Source organism: Stegodyphus dumicola, chromosome 1 (assembly GCF_044657685.1).
Source record: "Stegodyphus dumicola isolate Sdum_Otavi_A_Nest chromosome 1, ASM4465768v1".
Taxonomy (NCBI): Eukaryota; Metazoa; Arthropoda; class Arachnida; order Araneae; family Eresidae; genus Stegodyphus; species Stegodyphus dumicola.
In genome coordinates this window covers 16,345,561-16,361,795 of record NC_140768.1, presented here as the reverse complement: position 1 = coordinate 16,361,795, position 16,235 = coordinate 16,345,561, and the positions used below count along the sequence as shown (strand labels likewise).

Here is a 16,235-nt window from a genome sequence, read left to right as displayed (position 1 = left end):
CTAAGGGAAAAATAAGAACTCTACAAGTATACAGTATAGGATTTCTTTCAATATTCAAAATCTTTGTCATTATAGCAATATTACTTAATTTTATAATTGCGATGAAAATTAAATAACATTTGTATTAATCATAGCTGTATCACACACACTTTTTATAAATTTTTTCTACTGACATAATTTTATTATTAAATGCAAATAGCTTTAATATTTTGGGAAATTTTCTTTATATGATTTTCACTATATTAGCCTTGCACTCATAGAAATATTTGTTTGGATTTATATTGTCAGTGTAGGAATAAGTTACTATGTAGCATCAGAAAAGTTACACTTTATAATAAGTATATATATATATATAACTACTAGATTTTTTTTCTTTTCTTTGCCTTGATTATTTATTTGTCATCATTTATTAATTTTTGTGTATAGCCATAACATTTAGCAATCATTTTACAAACATCTTTACATTTCAATATTTTATTCCATAAATAATTATGTACAAAGATAATGATTTTATGCATTAAAAACATTTTAAAATTTTTTACAAATGTATACATATAAGAACTATCACAACACAAGATTAATAGAATATGATAAAAAATGTAAAGCGATTTAAAAGAAATAAAGGATAACTAAAAAAAATTACAAAAAGGGAAAAATTGCATGATCAATGAGTATTTTATGCACAGGGGAAAACTGAATAAAATGTATTTATGAATTCTTAGAAGCTTGACGTTTAAGCAATATGTAGATTTTCTCTTTAATCCAATCTTTGTTGTAAGGAGCATATGTATTTGTTGTCTTCTGATACCTAAAAATATTACAAAAATTATTAAATACATCTTCAAAAATATTAGGAAGATATCAGTTTCAGAAAAGTAAAATAAAATAAAGAAACAAGACAGAGCGATACAAGTCTGGCAGCTACAAATTATAATCTTCACAAAATAGGAGGAGGGTGAAAAAACCTGCAAATAAATAAATAAAAAACTAATAACAAAATCAAATATCAACTATTGAAATTAATAATCGTATTTCTAATTAGAAATACATCTCATAAAAATTGCTATTAAGCATGAAATCATTTTTCTGCTGTTAAACACTTATGTTTATGAAATATTTTGTTCCATAAATATCACATAGATTTCATGGATTATTTTGCAAGAAATTAGTATCGGGTTTTACCACAGCCTCTGTAATGCATATATTAAAATAAAAATTGACAATGTTCATGAAAATACACTTCATTTGTTAGCTGAAGTCAAATTGGGGGAAAGCCATAAATCTGCAAAATTCTTGTATCTCTAAAGCCCAAAAGATACAAGTAGATAGCAGACTAGAGAATTTGGATTTCAATAAACCAAGTGAGGCTAAAATAACATAGCCAGTAGTATGTACCTTCAAAAGAGGTGGGAATATGCATCGATTTAAAGTCATTGAATGCAACAATCAATCTTACTGATTTCTCAATGAAAAACATAACTGATCTCATTAATCAGATCAGGTTTATCAGTGTTATCACTTGCTCAGATATTTTATAGTTCCACTGACTAATTCATTTGGAAGAACACAGCCATGACTTTACATCATTTAAAACACACTGTTCCCAGTGCGACAGACCACACAGAGATCAGTAAATTGTGTGTGCGGTCCCTGCATTTCACTTCTCCCAGCCTTTACGAGGTGTCACACGACATGTTTTTGAAATCGCCGAGACATAACTTCATGCCTAGTGTCAGGAGATTTTAACGTTCTGCACCGTGTCTGTCATCAAAGCCTCTCGATTTCAGGAGGGGTGAGGAACCAATGATATGATTTTTTCCTCTGATATCATTTTAGATATAACGAATCAAATGCTACTGTAAAATTAAGGAGGCACATGTGATTCAGTCTGAAGATTTTCGCCATCGGAGTAACACCAGAAGAACGCTCCTCAACTCTCGACTAGAGAGACCTTCGTTAGCAGAACCCTCACCTCACATTACAAGGACTATAATTAATTTAAATACTTATCTATGCTATCTATGAGTTATATATATATGTAAAGAGTTTCTTGTAATTCTAACAAATATATTTGAGTTTAAAATGCAGTAGGAGTATGTAACCTCACAATCTTACCCAATAATTATAAGGAGTCAGATATGCTACCTGCAGCCACTACGCACAGGTAACCTGACAGTCACTTCCCATAACAGTGGACCCAACCTTCCCCACCAGTATTACTAAAAAATGGTACTTTTTGGGTTGGGAAATGCTATCATTACATTTTAGCATTTTTAAACTTAAAAAAATCAATTTTGTAAAAATTATGAAATTAGACTTTTCGTTATATCCCTCCAGTCTCTATAGTTACATTTATGAAAAAATTATACTCTTTATAAAAGATAAATTGCAGAAAGTCTGAATTCTGTATAACAACAGCTGACTGAGGTATGAAACTAGCTGAAGTACCTGTTCTATGCCTATGTTCTGTGTCTATATCTTTTTGAATAGTTTAATTAAATAATAAAAAAACAAAATCTGAAATGTTTCAGATTTTAAATTACGTCCAAAGGGGCGTTTTTTAACATTTTGTGTGTTACCTTTCTTTATTAAATATCATGTTCCTCGCACTTAAACCATAAGATCCAGTGCAACAGCAATGTCGCAAAATAGTTTTAAAACGAGCATACCTTTAGAATTTCCGATACAGAGACTCACGCGCTGGAGATAAAAATGTTTTTTCTGCACAACGTTGCCATTGCTGGCTTTGAAATCCTTGAGTTTGTTAATCAAAAATTCGTCAAAGTTTTAAAAAATAGGAAATCGATCCTAAAACAAATTTCAAATTTGGTCTTCCACATGCTTATATTCGTTGGAGGATTACGTTATTCAAAATTCGATGACTCTATGTACCGTTGTTTTATCACAATACGAGACATATACATACATTTATGCAGATTTTTCATTATTTAATTTCTTCAAATATAATGCAGGACTCTAACATTTTGTGGCAACAGTTTGAAAAGTGAACCGACATTTATGAGTCCGACGCAAAATGCCAAAACGAAACTAATAGTCCTTCGGGATTCAAATCCCTTTGGACTAATAAATTTAGGAGGGATAACTTTAAAATGCATTTAGTGAAAAGAATACGTAAATTTAAAAAGCAAACAACAAAAACACTCAAATGTTTATTCTTAATACAAAAGGCACAACCTAAGCACAGAAAGTGACAGGGAATGTTGGCATTTCTGGTTGTCCCATTTCAACAACCCACATTCCATCCTTATTTCCAGATGGTGAACATTATCCTCCTTAAGCACATCCCACCACCTCTTTCTCCATTCAGTTCTTAAACTCAAGGATCAATTTCCACACTGTTCTAAACAGCAAATAAACTCGGCACCATCTAACGGTTTTAGTCAGAATTGATAGCTGTAATGCAAAAACGATGACACGAACCTGAGCGATGTCATTTCAAAACTGAAACTGTGTAGAAATATTAATATTTATCTAAAAATTTACTATCAACTCCCTGCTCAGCATTTATGACATGCACTGATACTAGGAATGCAACAGCAAGTTGAACCTAAGATGGATGATGTGACTGTAATATTCTAATAAAAAAATCCCAAGTATAGATTTTCTTTTTTTTTTTTCTACAAAATTTCATCAAGAATGGAATAAAACTGTGGATTTATATTAATAACACACAAACTTTACATATATATAATGTTGTATGATCTTAAATTCATTTAGTGCGAAAACTATATATATACTTACTTTATTTCTTTAATTACATATATATGTATAGAATATTTCATTGAATTCAAATAGTGTAATGAATTAAAATGGGTCATTTTTTCACAAGCTTGATTTAAATGTAATACAGTCAAAAGTCGTTAATTCAGACACCAATAATCCGGACCTCAAAGCTAAAAATTTTCTGCGCATGCGCCGCTTTACGACTGCGCATATGTGTTTGCGCAAGCGCAGAATACATTTCTGCGTGTGCGTTTTATGTATAACGGACGGTATAAGCTAAAATTATCTATTTCAGTTAATGTTGATGATTGCGTTGTTCCTTAATCTTCGAATTATTTCCGGCTTATTATTTTTTGCAGACTGTAAGAGCAATTTTATAAAAGTAAACTTGAACTTTCGTTTATGTCAAATAGAATTTCCGATGCTGGAGCTCCCAAAGGATCTACAAAACGAAAGTATGTTCCGATGTCCATCAAACAAAAAGTGGAATTGCTGCAAAAAATGGATAAAGACATGAAGAAGGTGACAGAGAGGTTAGTGAAAACGAAAAAATTTCGTTTGACAAGTTAGCCGGTATTCTCGGCACAGCAATTAACGGGATTTGAACAGCGGAACCTTGTAACTGAACAAGAAATTATGTCTGTTTATAGAATTAAAGAGAAAGTATTATCTCATAAAACGAAGCAACTTAAACAACTTACATTGAAAGAAATGTTTAATAAAGTAAACAAATAAATATTAAGCTTTTTTTTTTCTAAATTTTGATACTCTTTATATCATAATTGTTCTTTATTTCATAGATTACAGTTTCATATTTTTAATTTTAGAATTTCTGCATGCCATCTTACGAGATTTAAACTGATGATCTATAATCCGGAAATATCGATAATCCGGAATCGCCGAAGTCCCGACGAGTCCGGATTAATGACTTTTGACTGTATAATGAATTGGGAACAGCTGTAATAGGTTGTTGCATAGTTTGAATGGTGTGTAATGGGGAAGAAAAAATAGCAAATATTGGTGAAGATACATCACATAATTTATTTCTGGAGGATTAATTCTTGCAGTTTATATTCTTCACACATCCTCCTTACGGGTACGATACGCACCCACAATTCTGTACAGCTTACATATTCACACAATGGTCTATAGAAAAAGGCAAGCAAAATGGCAGAAAAGGGCTGCGCATTAAATAGTAGCAATATTCATATAGTTGGGTTCCTCTCTGAAATTGTGATCTGCAATTGGACAAGAGCTCTCACATTGCTGCAGGATTACACAAGCAAGCATGAATAAATTCATTCTGAAAGATGCAATCCAGAAAATTATTATGAACAATATTATGAATAATTTCTTTTTTTTTTTCTTTTTTTTTTTTTTTTTTACATACAACAATGTTCAATGGCCCATTTGTGGTCAAGTTTTTAAGCAATTTGTTGATTTATTAGAAGAAATAAAGCTTTATTTTAATGAAAAAAAGTAGTTGTGACAAATTTTCGAACATTGATTGATTAAATGATTAATGTGACATGGCTCAGCATCTCAGTGAACTGAATAAAAAACATCAGCAAAATGGACAAATTGTATTAATTGAGCTGTTAAAATATTTATGATGCAACTTGATATCTAAGCTATAGATCAGGAAATGAAAATCATAAAATACACAACCGTTTTTTAAAATTCAATAATTTTTGAAAATATTCTTGAAATTCAACAAAATAAAATGCAATGAAAAAATATTTAATCATTAAATAGAAAAATAAAACAAGGTTTTTAGGAGAGATTTAATCAGTTTAAAAGTTTGGAAAAATAAATTTGGGAAATGAGATGTTCACAGAATCTGAGGTATAAATGTCCTTAAAGAACCAAGTGCAGACTCTACAGTATGCCTTTTTGTAGGAGGGCTATTAAATTTCAATAAATTTAACTAGTTGAAATTTAACTCTTTCATCACTATGGACAAGATATCTCGTCTTCCAAGAATATTCATCAAGCTCAAGCAATGAGATAACGCGTTCTCTATGCAAAATTTTTTTTCCCACGTTAATGTAGTGTGTCCAGCAACTTATTTATTAATTTTTCAGAGCATCCCAATCCATACTATTTTGCTTTCACAAAATTAGAGTAGAATGAAAGCACATTATTGCCACAATGAACATGAAGCACCATGCCACTTCACTGACATATCTATCTCACTACAGGGAAAACTACTAAAAATTGAAAGAGACATATTATTTAGATGCCAGACTTGAAATTGGGCGTTGAATTGAAAATTAAGCTAACATAAATTTCTGGAATCAGGTACTCAACTCATTAATGCATTATTTTAATCTTAGTTAATCTTTAAGAAAAAAATTATCAAGAAAGTTAAAAATATTAGGTTTTGTTAATTTTCATGCTAGATGGTATTTTAATTTACTTTACTTTGCATGGGCAACCATTCACTAGCTTTTCCATTTCTGCCAAGTATGGTTGCCTGTGATGTCATAGACCACTAAATGTTTATTTAGTTAACTTTTAGTTAGATATGTTATCTCTATTACAAGCCTTTGTATACACACGGATAAAATATAATTAACTATTTTGTGCTTAATATGTTATCACATGGATTGACTGTGCAAGTAATTAAAATATTTAAAACAAAAACTAGTGCAAGTCTTTGGCTGACATAATGGATAAAACAAAATCAGCTTTAGAGACTATTTCTACGCTGCATTTCAAGTCAGAACAATTAAGTGTTTATATTGATAATTCCTTTATTGAAGGATCACCAAACATTTAAAAGTAAATTCTATTTTTTTTTTTTTTTTTTTTTTTTTTTTTTCAGTCTGATGTTTTTGTAAGAAATCAATCAACAGCATTTGCCGGAAAAGTCACGGATGTCTGTGTGGCATCAAAGCAATTTCTTGTTACCCAATTGCTGGTCCAATGAAGAGGTTGTATTATCAGATTCTAAGGCTGCCTTACAAGCTATTGAATCAAAGGACATTTCATTCTCTGAGGAGATTCACAAATTCCAGTTTTATCTTGAGCAACTGAAGAAAGAAGGGAAAAACCATTTGTTTTCAACAATGCATTCCTGCTTACTGCAATGAAAGAAAACATTATTTGGAATTTTAACCCATGTGCAGCCTCTCATTTTGGTAGCCTTTCGGAGGCCTGCATGAAGTAAATGAAAGCTAATGTTTAAAGAACTCTTTGCACACAGATTTTAACTTAAACAGAATTGTCACATTAATAATTTGAGTAGAGTTGTGCTTGAATTCAAGACCCATTGCTGCTCTCTCCAATGATCAAAACAACTCAAATGCTCTTACTCCATTTCATTATAGCAGCTCCATTGAATTCGATACCTGATTATGATTTAACAACTTGTTCTCTTTATCAAGCAGTAGAAATTTCTCTTTATCAAGCAGTGGAAGTTAATTCATGATCTTTTCCAAAGTATTTCGAAACATAATTCATCAGATTATCTCTCACAATTAAAACAAAGACCAAAGTAACAAAGTTTCTGGAAATATTAGTCATCAGATTATCTCTCACAATCAAAACAAAGACCAAAGTGGATAATAGCTAAATTAAACTTTTTTATTTGTGAAATGACAGTTACATTGGCCGTTAGGCCATTAAACTTCTTGCTTGCCAATAGCACTGAAATCTACAAGAAAAATTTATTAGTGCTTCACACTCGTCCAAATGTTCCGCCGTCATTGGCCGTCGACTATTATATAAAACACACAGCAGCGAATCAGCTAGTCCAATGTGAAATAAATGATTCTGAAGACAGTCATGTCCTGTCAATAGTCCTAAAGATGCAACCACAATCGTTTGCGGGTGGTCAGAAACAAAAGCTGGGTTTGTTAAGAAAACACTCCAAGGCTTAACCCTCACAAGCCCGAGTGGCAAAATCTCTAAAAGTCTTTTGATACGTTAGCGATCTTAGAAACTTAACAAAATGGAGGCTTGCACTCATTTTTGGCTTTTGGAAAACCATAACCGCCTTTTTTGCAAGCATATCAGCCATCTCATTTCACCCATTGAAAAGATATCTTGTGGGATAGTTCTTTTATGACTTCCTGACAGCGTTGAACGCTTATGTTCTTACACTCAGGAGCCATCAACAAGCGGCAAAGCTGTAGCAGATTTAGCATAACCCAGGATGCACCACGAGGAGGCCTGGCACACTACACCCCAGCTAAATCAAACCTTTGTGAATGATTTAGTGTTTGTAAAAGACGAAAATTTTCTACCCTTGAAAAAGAAGCTTGGTAGAATTATTGAAATCTATACAGTGCTGACAGAGATCTTCAAGCACCAAATTTTCAAAATGTGCCAAGCTCTGACAACCATGCACATAACCATTCTTTAAGCTACCATGCTCATAACAATCTTTCATTCAAGCAATGTTGCCATTTTCATATGCATTTGTTTTATTGTATTCCAAGTTCCAATGATTTTTAAAAGCAAACTGTGATATTTTCCCCCTTAAATATTTGATTTTAAAATATGCACTTGTGGAAATTGCCAGCAATGGAGAAACAGCAGTAAAATTTTCTGCAGGAATACAGAATTTTGAAGCAAAATCTTTAAATGGAATAGGTGGTGCTGCTGAGGTTTGCACCATGCTGAGTCTGCAATTCTCTGTTTATTTATTTATTTATGTAAAGGAAAAGGAGATCCCTGCACACTTGGGGACAAGAACAGTGCAAAACAAATTACAAAAAGATGTGGAAGAAAATGTAAAGTGTTTTATTTTTTAACCACTTGCCTGATTATCACAAGTTATCTCGGGTTTATATATATTGTCGCTAATTATTATCCCCAGAAAACTCGGGTGAAGCAGAATTTGTTAGTATGATTTTTTTATCACGGTTTTACTCAGCCTAAGGAAAATGAAAGGAGATATTCAGCTTTGATTTGCAGTTTGCCAAGTTTTGTTGGTTTTGTCGTTCTTTTGGTGGGACTGGTCACATGTTTTCCCTATTGTATAGTATACGTCGGCTTGTGGATTAGTTATGTATAAAGAAGGATAGTTGTGTTGAAAAAAAGTAAAATAATGGCGATGATGAGTGTCAGCGAAAGCAGTGTTTTTTTTTTTTTTTTTTTTTTTTTTTTTTTTCCCAGATAGTAATTATGAAGAGGTAGACATTTTCCAAATGTTATTCCTGCTACTGAAACAAAATCAAATCCAACAAGACAGTGTACTCTGTGCTCCCATAAAAGAGATACCAGAGGTAAGCCAGTAAGAAAAGAGACCAGATACCAGTGCGCAGAATGTCAGGTATCACTTTGTGTTGTCCCTTGTTTCAAAAACTATCATATCATACAAATATAATAACATACAAATACAATAATATTTAACCTTTTTTCGTTTGCCCACGATAACTCGGGATAGTAAACTAATATTAAAACTAAATGCTTTTACACATGGAAAAAATAAAAATTTCAACTTAAAACCTACATATTTTTTGTTTCATTTCCTTGTATTTAATAATAAAATTTAAAAAATGTGAAGATTTTTTGCAATTTTTTTCAAAAAAATTTGTAAGGGAAGAGGTAAAAATGTGTAAAGGCAAAATTGGTAAAATATGTTTTCATTTGTTGATAATACTTGCCAACGTATGATATATATCGATAATTTAGATGGAAAAAAGATGAAAACTACCAACTTTCACTTGATAATTTTTACCTTTTCATTTGTAAAAAAATTGCCAAATTGCACCAAGGTGGTTGCATTAATACATAAGTACTATATTTTTTAATGACCCTAACTCAGTTCCGATATCAGAACTGTAAAAGTAAAAGCAAAAAGTGAGTTCTTTTAGTACTTTGATAAGATGCATACATGTATTTTATATCTATTAAAAAATTAATTACTTTCCTTTTGCTTAAACAAATCAAACACAGTTATTGAGATGCATAAAACAAGAGCTTTTCATAAAAACAAGTTTTTTAATTTTTAATATAAGATTATGAATATGGATAAAGAAGATCCTGATTAATACGCGTATATAATACAAATTAGCTGCAAAAGACTAAACTTTATTAACTCTTACTAAATGAAATAATAAAGCAGAATAATTCAATAGAAATGCAACAAAAGATTTTTGCATACTTTTTAAATGTAATAAGAAATGTATCTGCAAAGATTTATATTACAAAGAAACATTTTTGCCCTTTTCTACTTGAAACTACAAACATTTGTACAAGCACTACACAGCAGCTGATAAGAGAACTTACCAACAAGTATTTGAAACATTATATAATTTCATACTATTAAACATAGTGATATCAATAAAGAAATTAAATGAACAATCTGATATTAATAATACATAAATCATAAAATATATAATATATTTTTAACATAAACGCAATATGAATATATTATTAGCAAAAAAATCCCCCTTCCCCCCAAAAAAGGAAAAATCGGTACTATTCGGTTTCGAGGGCCGTAAAAAATCGCCAAACTATTGTTGATGCCAATGCTGCCAAAAAGAATTGCGGCAACCCTAATAATTGCGGCAAGAAAGGAAGTATAATAGTAAATAACTATTTAAGATTGATGTTTTGATTTAGATGAAAGGTTAATTTCATATAATACGTTTTTATCATTATAATTTATATGAAAAAGGATAAACATGACTGAATGGAAGCATAAGAGTAAATAACTATTTCAAATCATTATTATAATTTACATAAAAATTGCTAAACATAACTGAATGGATGCCTGCATCGCTATTTCGCTACCGACTTATTGCTAAAGCATAATTTCATTTCGTTGGTTGTTCAAACGTAATTTTCTATAAGGAATGATGTCTTTTCTTTGAAAATATTCTCGGTAAAGTGCAGAATCGCCCACTTTTTTGTTTGCCGCTTTTTACAACGGTAAAAACAATTGGATTTTTGTCAATTTTCGTTTACTTTTTAAGTGCAAATAGGTCGATGTGTACATAGATAAAGTCAAGGGTGGGCGCAAGGCCATTTTTGTGCAATTCTAGGATTTTTTTTTTAAGTGAAAATAGGTCGATGTGCACATGGATACCGAGTATGTGCAATTCTTAAAAATGTGTCAAGCAGTGGGTGATTCTGCACTTTACCCAAAATTCTATTGCCGACTTTTCGTCATGGGCAATTCCCAAATTATTAAATCCATAGGATATCAAAAAAATGATTTAAAAATTAAACTAGTATTTCATTGGCATCGTAAGAAATATAGAACTATATAAACTTACGCAATCTGAAATCAGCGCGTACGTTAGATTTGGCGCTTTTGCGCGTACATTTTCGCTGCAATTTTTTTACGGCCCTCGAAACCGAATAGTACCAAAAAATCTTCATATGGTATAAAAAAAATAAATTTAGAAAATATAACTGCAACTTACACTAAACAGCACAAATCACTAAGCTGATCAATGAACTCAAATAACTGACGAATATCATAGGTTATTGAAGCTGAATCAGGATTTTGTCTTTTCAAATGTTCTTCATACATGTGACATACACCTGAATTTAAACATTAGTATTTGAATCATAGAAATACATTCAAATTAAATATATTGTTAAAAAATTGTATAAAGAATATAAATATTCCTAAAAATTTGTGAAAGTATATCAGTAACCGTGGCATCAACTTATACAAAACTTCGCATAAACTGCAATTCATAAACGTCTAAAAAACATTATCTGAATAAAATATATAGACTATAAAAATAGCATGAATATTATAAAAACAGTCTATAATAATAAAATGTAATCATTCTCTGCAATTAATGAATTATATGCAATAGTCTTAATTACTGAGCTTCTAGAATATAGGGCAGCAACTTAATTGAATAGCCACCTTCTTATTATATAAAGAAATGTTCAAACTGAGTGATATATCCTAGTTGGTTCCTTGTTTATCAAAGGTTTCTAAGAATCATGAACTTGACTGGGAAAAATAAAAAGTTAACTATAATGTAATTCTTTAGATAACAATTTTAACTGCCAGTTCTATAAGTCAAAATTAGCAATTTAAAATTCTGAGTACAGGTTATCTTCATTATAATTATTATTAATTACAAGAATTTTCTGGCACATACATGGAAATACAGATTCAATAAACTATATAAAATCATTTCTATAATAAACTGCACAATCCATCACCTATTCTCCACTAATATATTATCATGTATTTTTTGTAGTAGTTATTTTACACATTAGTTTCACTAAAAACTTTCCATGTATTACTGATTTTGCAGGTAGGCCATGTACATAAAAAGGTCACCATGGAAGTAATTAATACAATTTTAGAATAGCAAATTCTTGCTTCAGCTCCGTCCAGTTATGTGCATTTTTTAAAACCAAGCTATTCAAATCATATTCAAAGAAAATTTCTGAGATTAAAATTACAATGAAGAACTCATGTTCATTTAAGTTTTCAAGTCTTGTATATAAAATGAATTTTTTTTCTAAATTATTAATATAAATATGTTTTAAAATTATACTTTTGATTGATATAATCTGAAACTTGCACATTTTCTTGTAATTCTCACTTTCTAACAATATTTTAAAAAATACATTTCATTTCTTTTTCGAATGAAAGACACTTTTTATAGACTATCATGACCAACTTTCTTCATGGTGATCATAATTAATTATTTAAGCATTCAATTAAACATCACCATACTATCGCTTTTAGAGATTAAAATAATCGGAGAAATGTTATACTTTAAAATTTGCTGTAACCTGGATGTCATGGTTGCAGGGAAGCTAGTTGCCACTGCTTTAGGATCGGACTCAAAATGTATGTTTGTAAGCTCACAACTTCTTTGAGGTACAGACGCATTTAAAATACCGTCAAGTTCTCTCCTGATGTTGGTGTAAGGAAAAGAGGAGTAGACCCTCAGATCAAATGTTATTGTCAGACATGTGAAATAAATAAGAACACACGTCGTTTGTATTTTGAATAACATCATGGCAATAGCAAGGCTTTTCCATTAAAAAAATATCTCAGAGGTTTTATCACTTAACAATGTTGCCATTAAAAAGAAAAAGACACTAAAAGCTGAAGATTTTCAATATAGTTAACAAATGCAAAATTTTATTTTCTAAACCATTAAATGGACAGCTCAAATAAATACTCAAACACTTGTATACATGTATTTATAACTTTAATATACATATATATATATATGACAATATAGTTTATAATTTTATTATTGAAATGCATACATATCAAATATGAAATAACGTATTCAGTGCAGCATACAAAAGACTGAAGCTTTGTAAATTTAATAAATGTAACATGAGCTGAGATACAAAGATAGTATGGTTAAAATGTACACAGCATGGAGAAAACAAAAACCATATTATTTTAAATAAAAATTGCACTTGGCCACACTGTTTGCAATTCTTTTCTCTTTTAAAATCTAAACATTTTCACACGGAATGGTTAAGAGAGTGGATGTCCCAGCATGCTTGTTCACAATATGTTTTTGCACTCAATAAATCTTCTTATTACCATATATCTGGGAGGGAGAACTATTGGAGAAATATAATCTTGAGTTTCATCTTCATTTATAAATCAGTACTTCAGTTATAACATTCCTTCATCATTTTCATAAACATGAAAATTTATCAGATTCTTTTACATTTCTACATATTTTTTTTTTTTTTTTTTTGCATAGAATGGAAAAGTAATATCCAAGTTAAAACTCAGATCATATTTGAGAATTCTGAAAACTTTCTTGTAAACTGTGGTACATTGGACCTTTTAGTTATAAGCAGATATTAGTTATGCATCAGTTTTTCAGTTCCACTTTCTTCTTTATTGGTGCTCATAGTGACTTAGGGCACTGCTCTTTCGAATTCTTCAATCAAGGTAGTCCTTGTTACCACATGTACTTTTAAAGTCATTTGGATTTACATCCCCTTGACAGAAGGTCAGCCAAGTTCTGATTACCTGGAACATGGAGCCAATTTTTGGAAGCTGCAAGTTCCAGATTTCAGTCACTTAGTTGTTAACAAACATCGATTATTGCCATGTAATTCATATAAGAACTGTTGGAGAAATGGTCTAAAAGAAAGTTTCACATTCATCAATTTTTAGAGCATTTTTCACAGATTCAACCAATCTAGCTCTGAATGTAGCTACCATTTGCTCATGTTGTGGTATAGTGTTTTCTTTTCAGTGGTATTACCTGTGACTTGGTGTGCTGAAGTAACTGAATTTTTAGTAGGCTATCAAGAGATTCACTTCTTAACCCTTGGCGGCACAGTGTGTCCGGTCTGGACACACCTAAAAATTTTCTTCTGTACGCACAGAAAAATTGAATGGAAAAGGATTTAGGTTACTCTGAACCTTCTTTATTTATAGTAGATGGCAGCTCAACACAAACCAGTCCATATATATTAGCCATGTTTAGTTTTTAAGACCCTCATTTTTCAATGAAATCTTCCAGATTTTTTTTAGGGTATAAAAGGAACTGTTTGAAAAGAAATTTCTATGTTATTTTTTGGCTGTATGATAATCTCTTTATTCTATATAAGTTTTAAATTTTTACCTTGAAATCTTGCCTAAAATCAAACGGCGAATCCTAGGTGTGCCCAGACCAGGCTCACCGATCATCTAGGACAACTGAGAGTCCGTAATCTTTGTTTCTCCACATCTCATCGATCAGTTCATTGACAACAACACTCATTTCAGCACTCTTTTCAAAGCTCTATTCAATCAGTGTGCTACTTTAGGCACACCCACAGAATTAAAATGATAAGGGCAATCTTCACAAAATTTTACTTGTGTACTCCTCTAGGCCTAATTAGACTGCCTACGTTTTTTTAAAAATCAAAACTCTGACTTTAAAAGGTTGCGTGCCGAAAAGGGTTGAACAGATGCAGGCTAAAAATGCCATTTGACTTGCACCTACAAAAGTATGCATGTTCAAGTAGAACTTTCTACCGATATTCAACCTTCTTGAAATCTTCATATGTTTCAAATGATGCAGTTTCTTAAGCCACTACAGCAATTTCCGTTTTTTAATTTGTTTCTTTTATCACCCCAAAATTCTTTCTTCTTTCATGTAGCTTAAAAGCTTATCTTGCATCATAAAAGATGATGTAATTTATAGATGTAAAAATATAAGTGAAAGCACTCTTATTTCGACATGTTTTTTTACAAGTACGAACAGTAGTGCTTTCTCATTCTCTAAGATCAGGCATTCTATCATTATGTTTGAAGCAGATTCAGTAAACACGTTTATCTCTGAAACTGTCTTTGTGCTCATCACACAATTATCAACATAAAAATAATCTCACAGTTTTTCAGTATCCATCCAAAGTATTGTTCTTGTCATGATTCTTTGGACAAACTGTGGTTGATAACTGCTATCAGCAAAAACAGACTATAAGTAATATCACACACTGGTGCGGCAAAAAATGTCATTATTGTACCATCAGCATACTAAAGAAACAACAAAAAATTTCAAGCTATTAGATTTTGAGATATCTGTAAATAAGTTCTTATGATGTCTAAAAACATACCAATTTCATATAAGTGAAACTTTGCAAGAATTGAAGGAACAGTTTCAATAAAATTAATTCCAGTCTCCAAGCAGTCGCTTAAAAAGAGGCTGATTTGGAAAATTTATCGAAGCACTGAAGACTGGTTTTATTTTCATAGAAGATACTGAGGAAGTTTCTTTAATGACTGGACAAAGTACAAGTTCCCTCTATACTGCCCATCAATGGGGAAGAATTGCTCTTGAGTAACTTCTTCAATCATACCTTCCTGCAGCCATTTGTTAGACTTAATAATACTTCTAACGATACCCGATTTTCTTCAATTTCTTATTAGTAGATTTGAATCTTTTTAAAGACAGGTCATAATTTTCAGGTACGAGGGCATGCTCAATTTTCTAATTGATGAACTTGTAGGGTTTATTTTAATTTTCTAATTAGTTCTTTTTATTTTGGAATAAAACTTTCCTTTACTTGCTATGTCTCCCTACGAATATGAGATTTTAGGATTCCGTTTCAGAAGCAAGTATTTAAGTCTACATCACTTCACAAAGAAGGGCCTTGTAAAGCATTACGAGAGTTATGTTTTGCCTTCCAGCCACACTGTTGCTAAAAGACTGATCTTACTACGATACAGCCATATTATGCCTGCTAGTATTCGCCAGTGACCTTAAATAAAGGCCAACTATGTTATTTAATTCTTTGCAGCTTTGGCTGGTTTTAGTTTGATTAGTATTAGATTAGTTTCTCATTTTTTGAGTTAAAGCCCAAGTGGAGGCTTATTGGGAAATCAAGCGGAGGCTACACAAGAGCCATCTGTCAAGTTGGAATAAAGGGTAAATTTAACCCTTCTTTGAACTGTTTTCTGAATAGAACTCTGCAATAAGTCGCTACACAGTTCTTTGATATTATAGCTCTTAAGGACTACCAATTTAGCTAGGCTTGAAAATAAACCATAAAAAACTCTTCATATTTTTGTTCAATGAGGTCTCAAA

At 31.2% G+C, this 16,235-nt stretch overlaps 1 protein-coding gene across 3 annotated transcripts in view; it reads right to left on the bottom strand.

The window, feature by feature from the left end:
• Positions 1–458: 458 nt before the first annotated feature.
• Positions 459–16,235, bottom strand: part of LOC118200912 (enhancer of rudimentary homolog) — a 32,963-nt gene continuing 17,186 nt past the window's right edge. For all 3 annotated transcript variants that reach the window (XM_035372904.2, XM_035372902.2, XM_085813106.1), the window contains 2 exons: positions 11,127–11,247; positions 459–808 (listed from right to left, as the gene is read on the bottom strand). In XM_035372904.2, the coding sequence (XP_035228795.1) occupies positions 709–808; positions 11,127–11,247 (221 nt within the window). In that variant the 3' untranslated portion in view covers positions 459–708. The remainder of the gene's footprint in view (positions 809–11,126; positions 11,248–16,235) is intronic.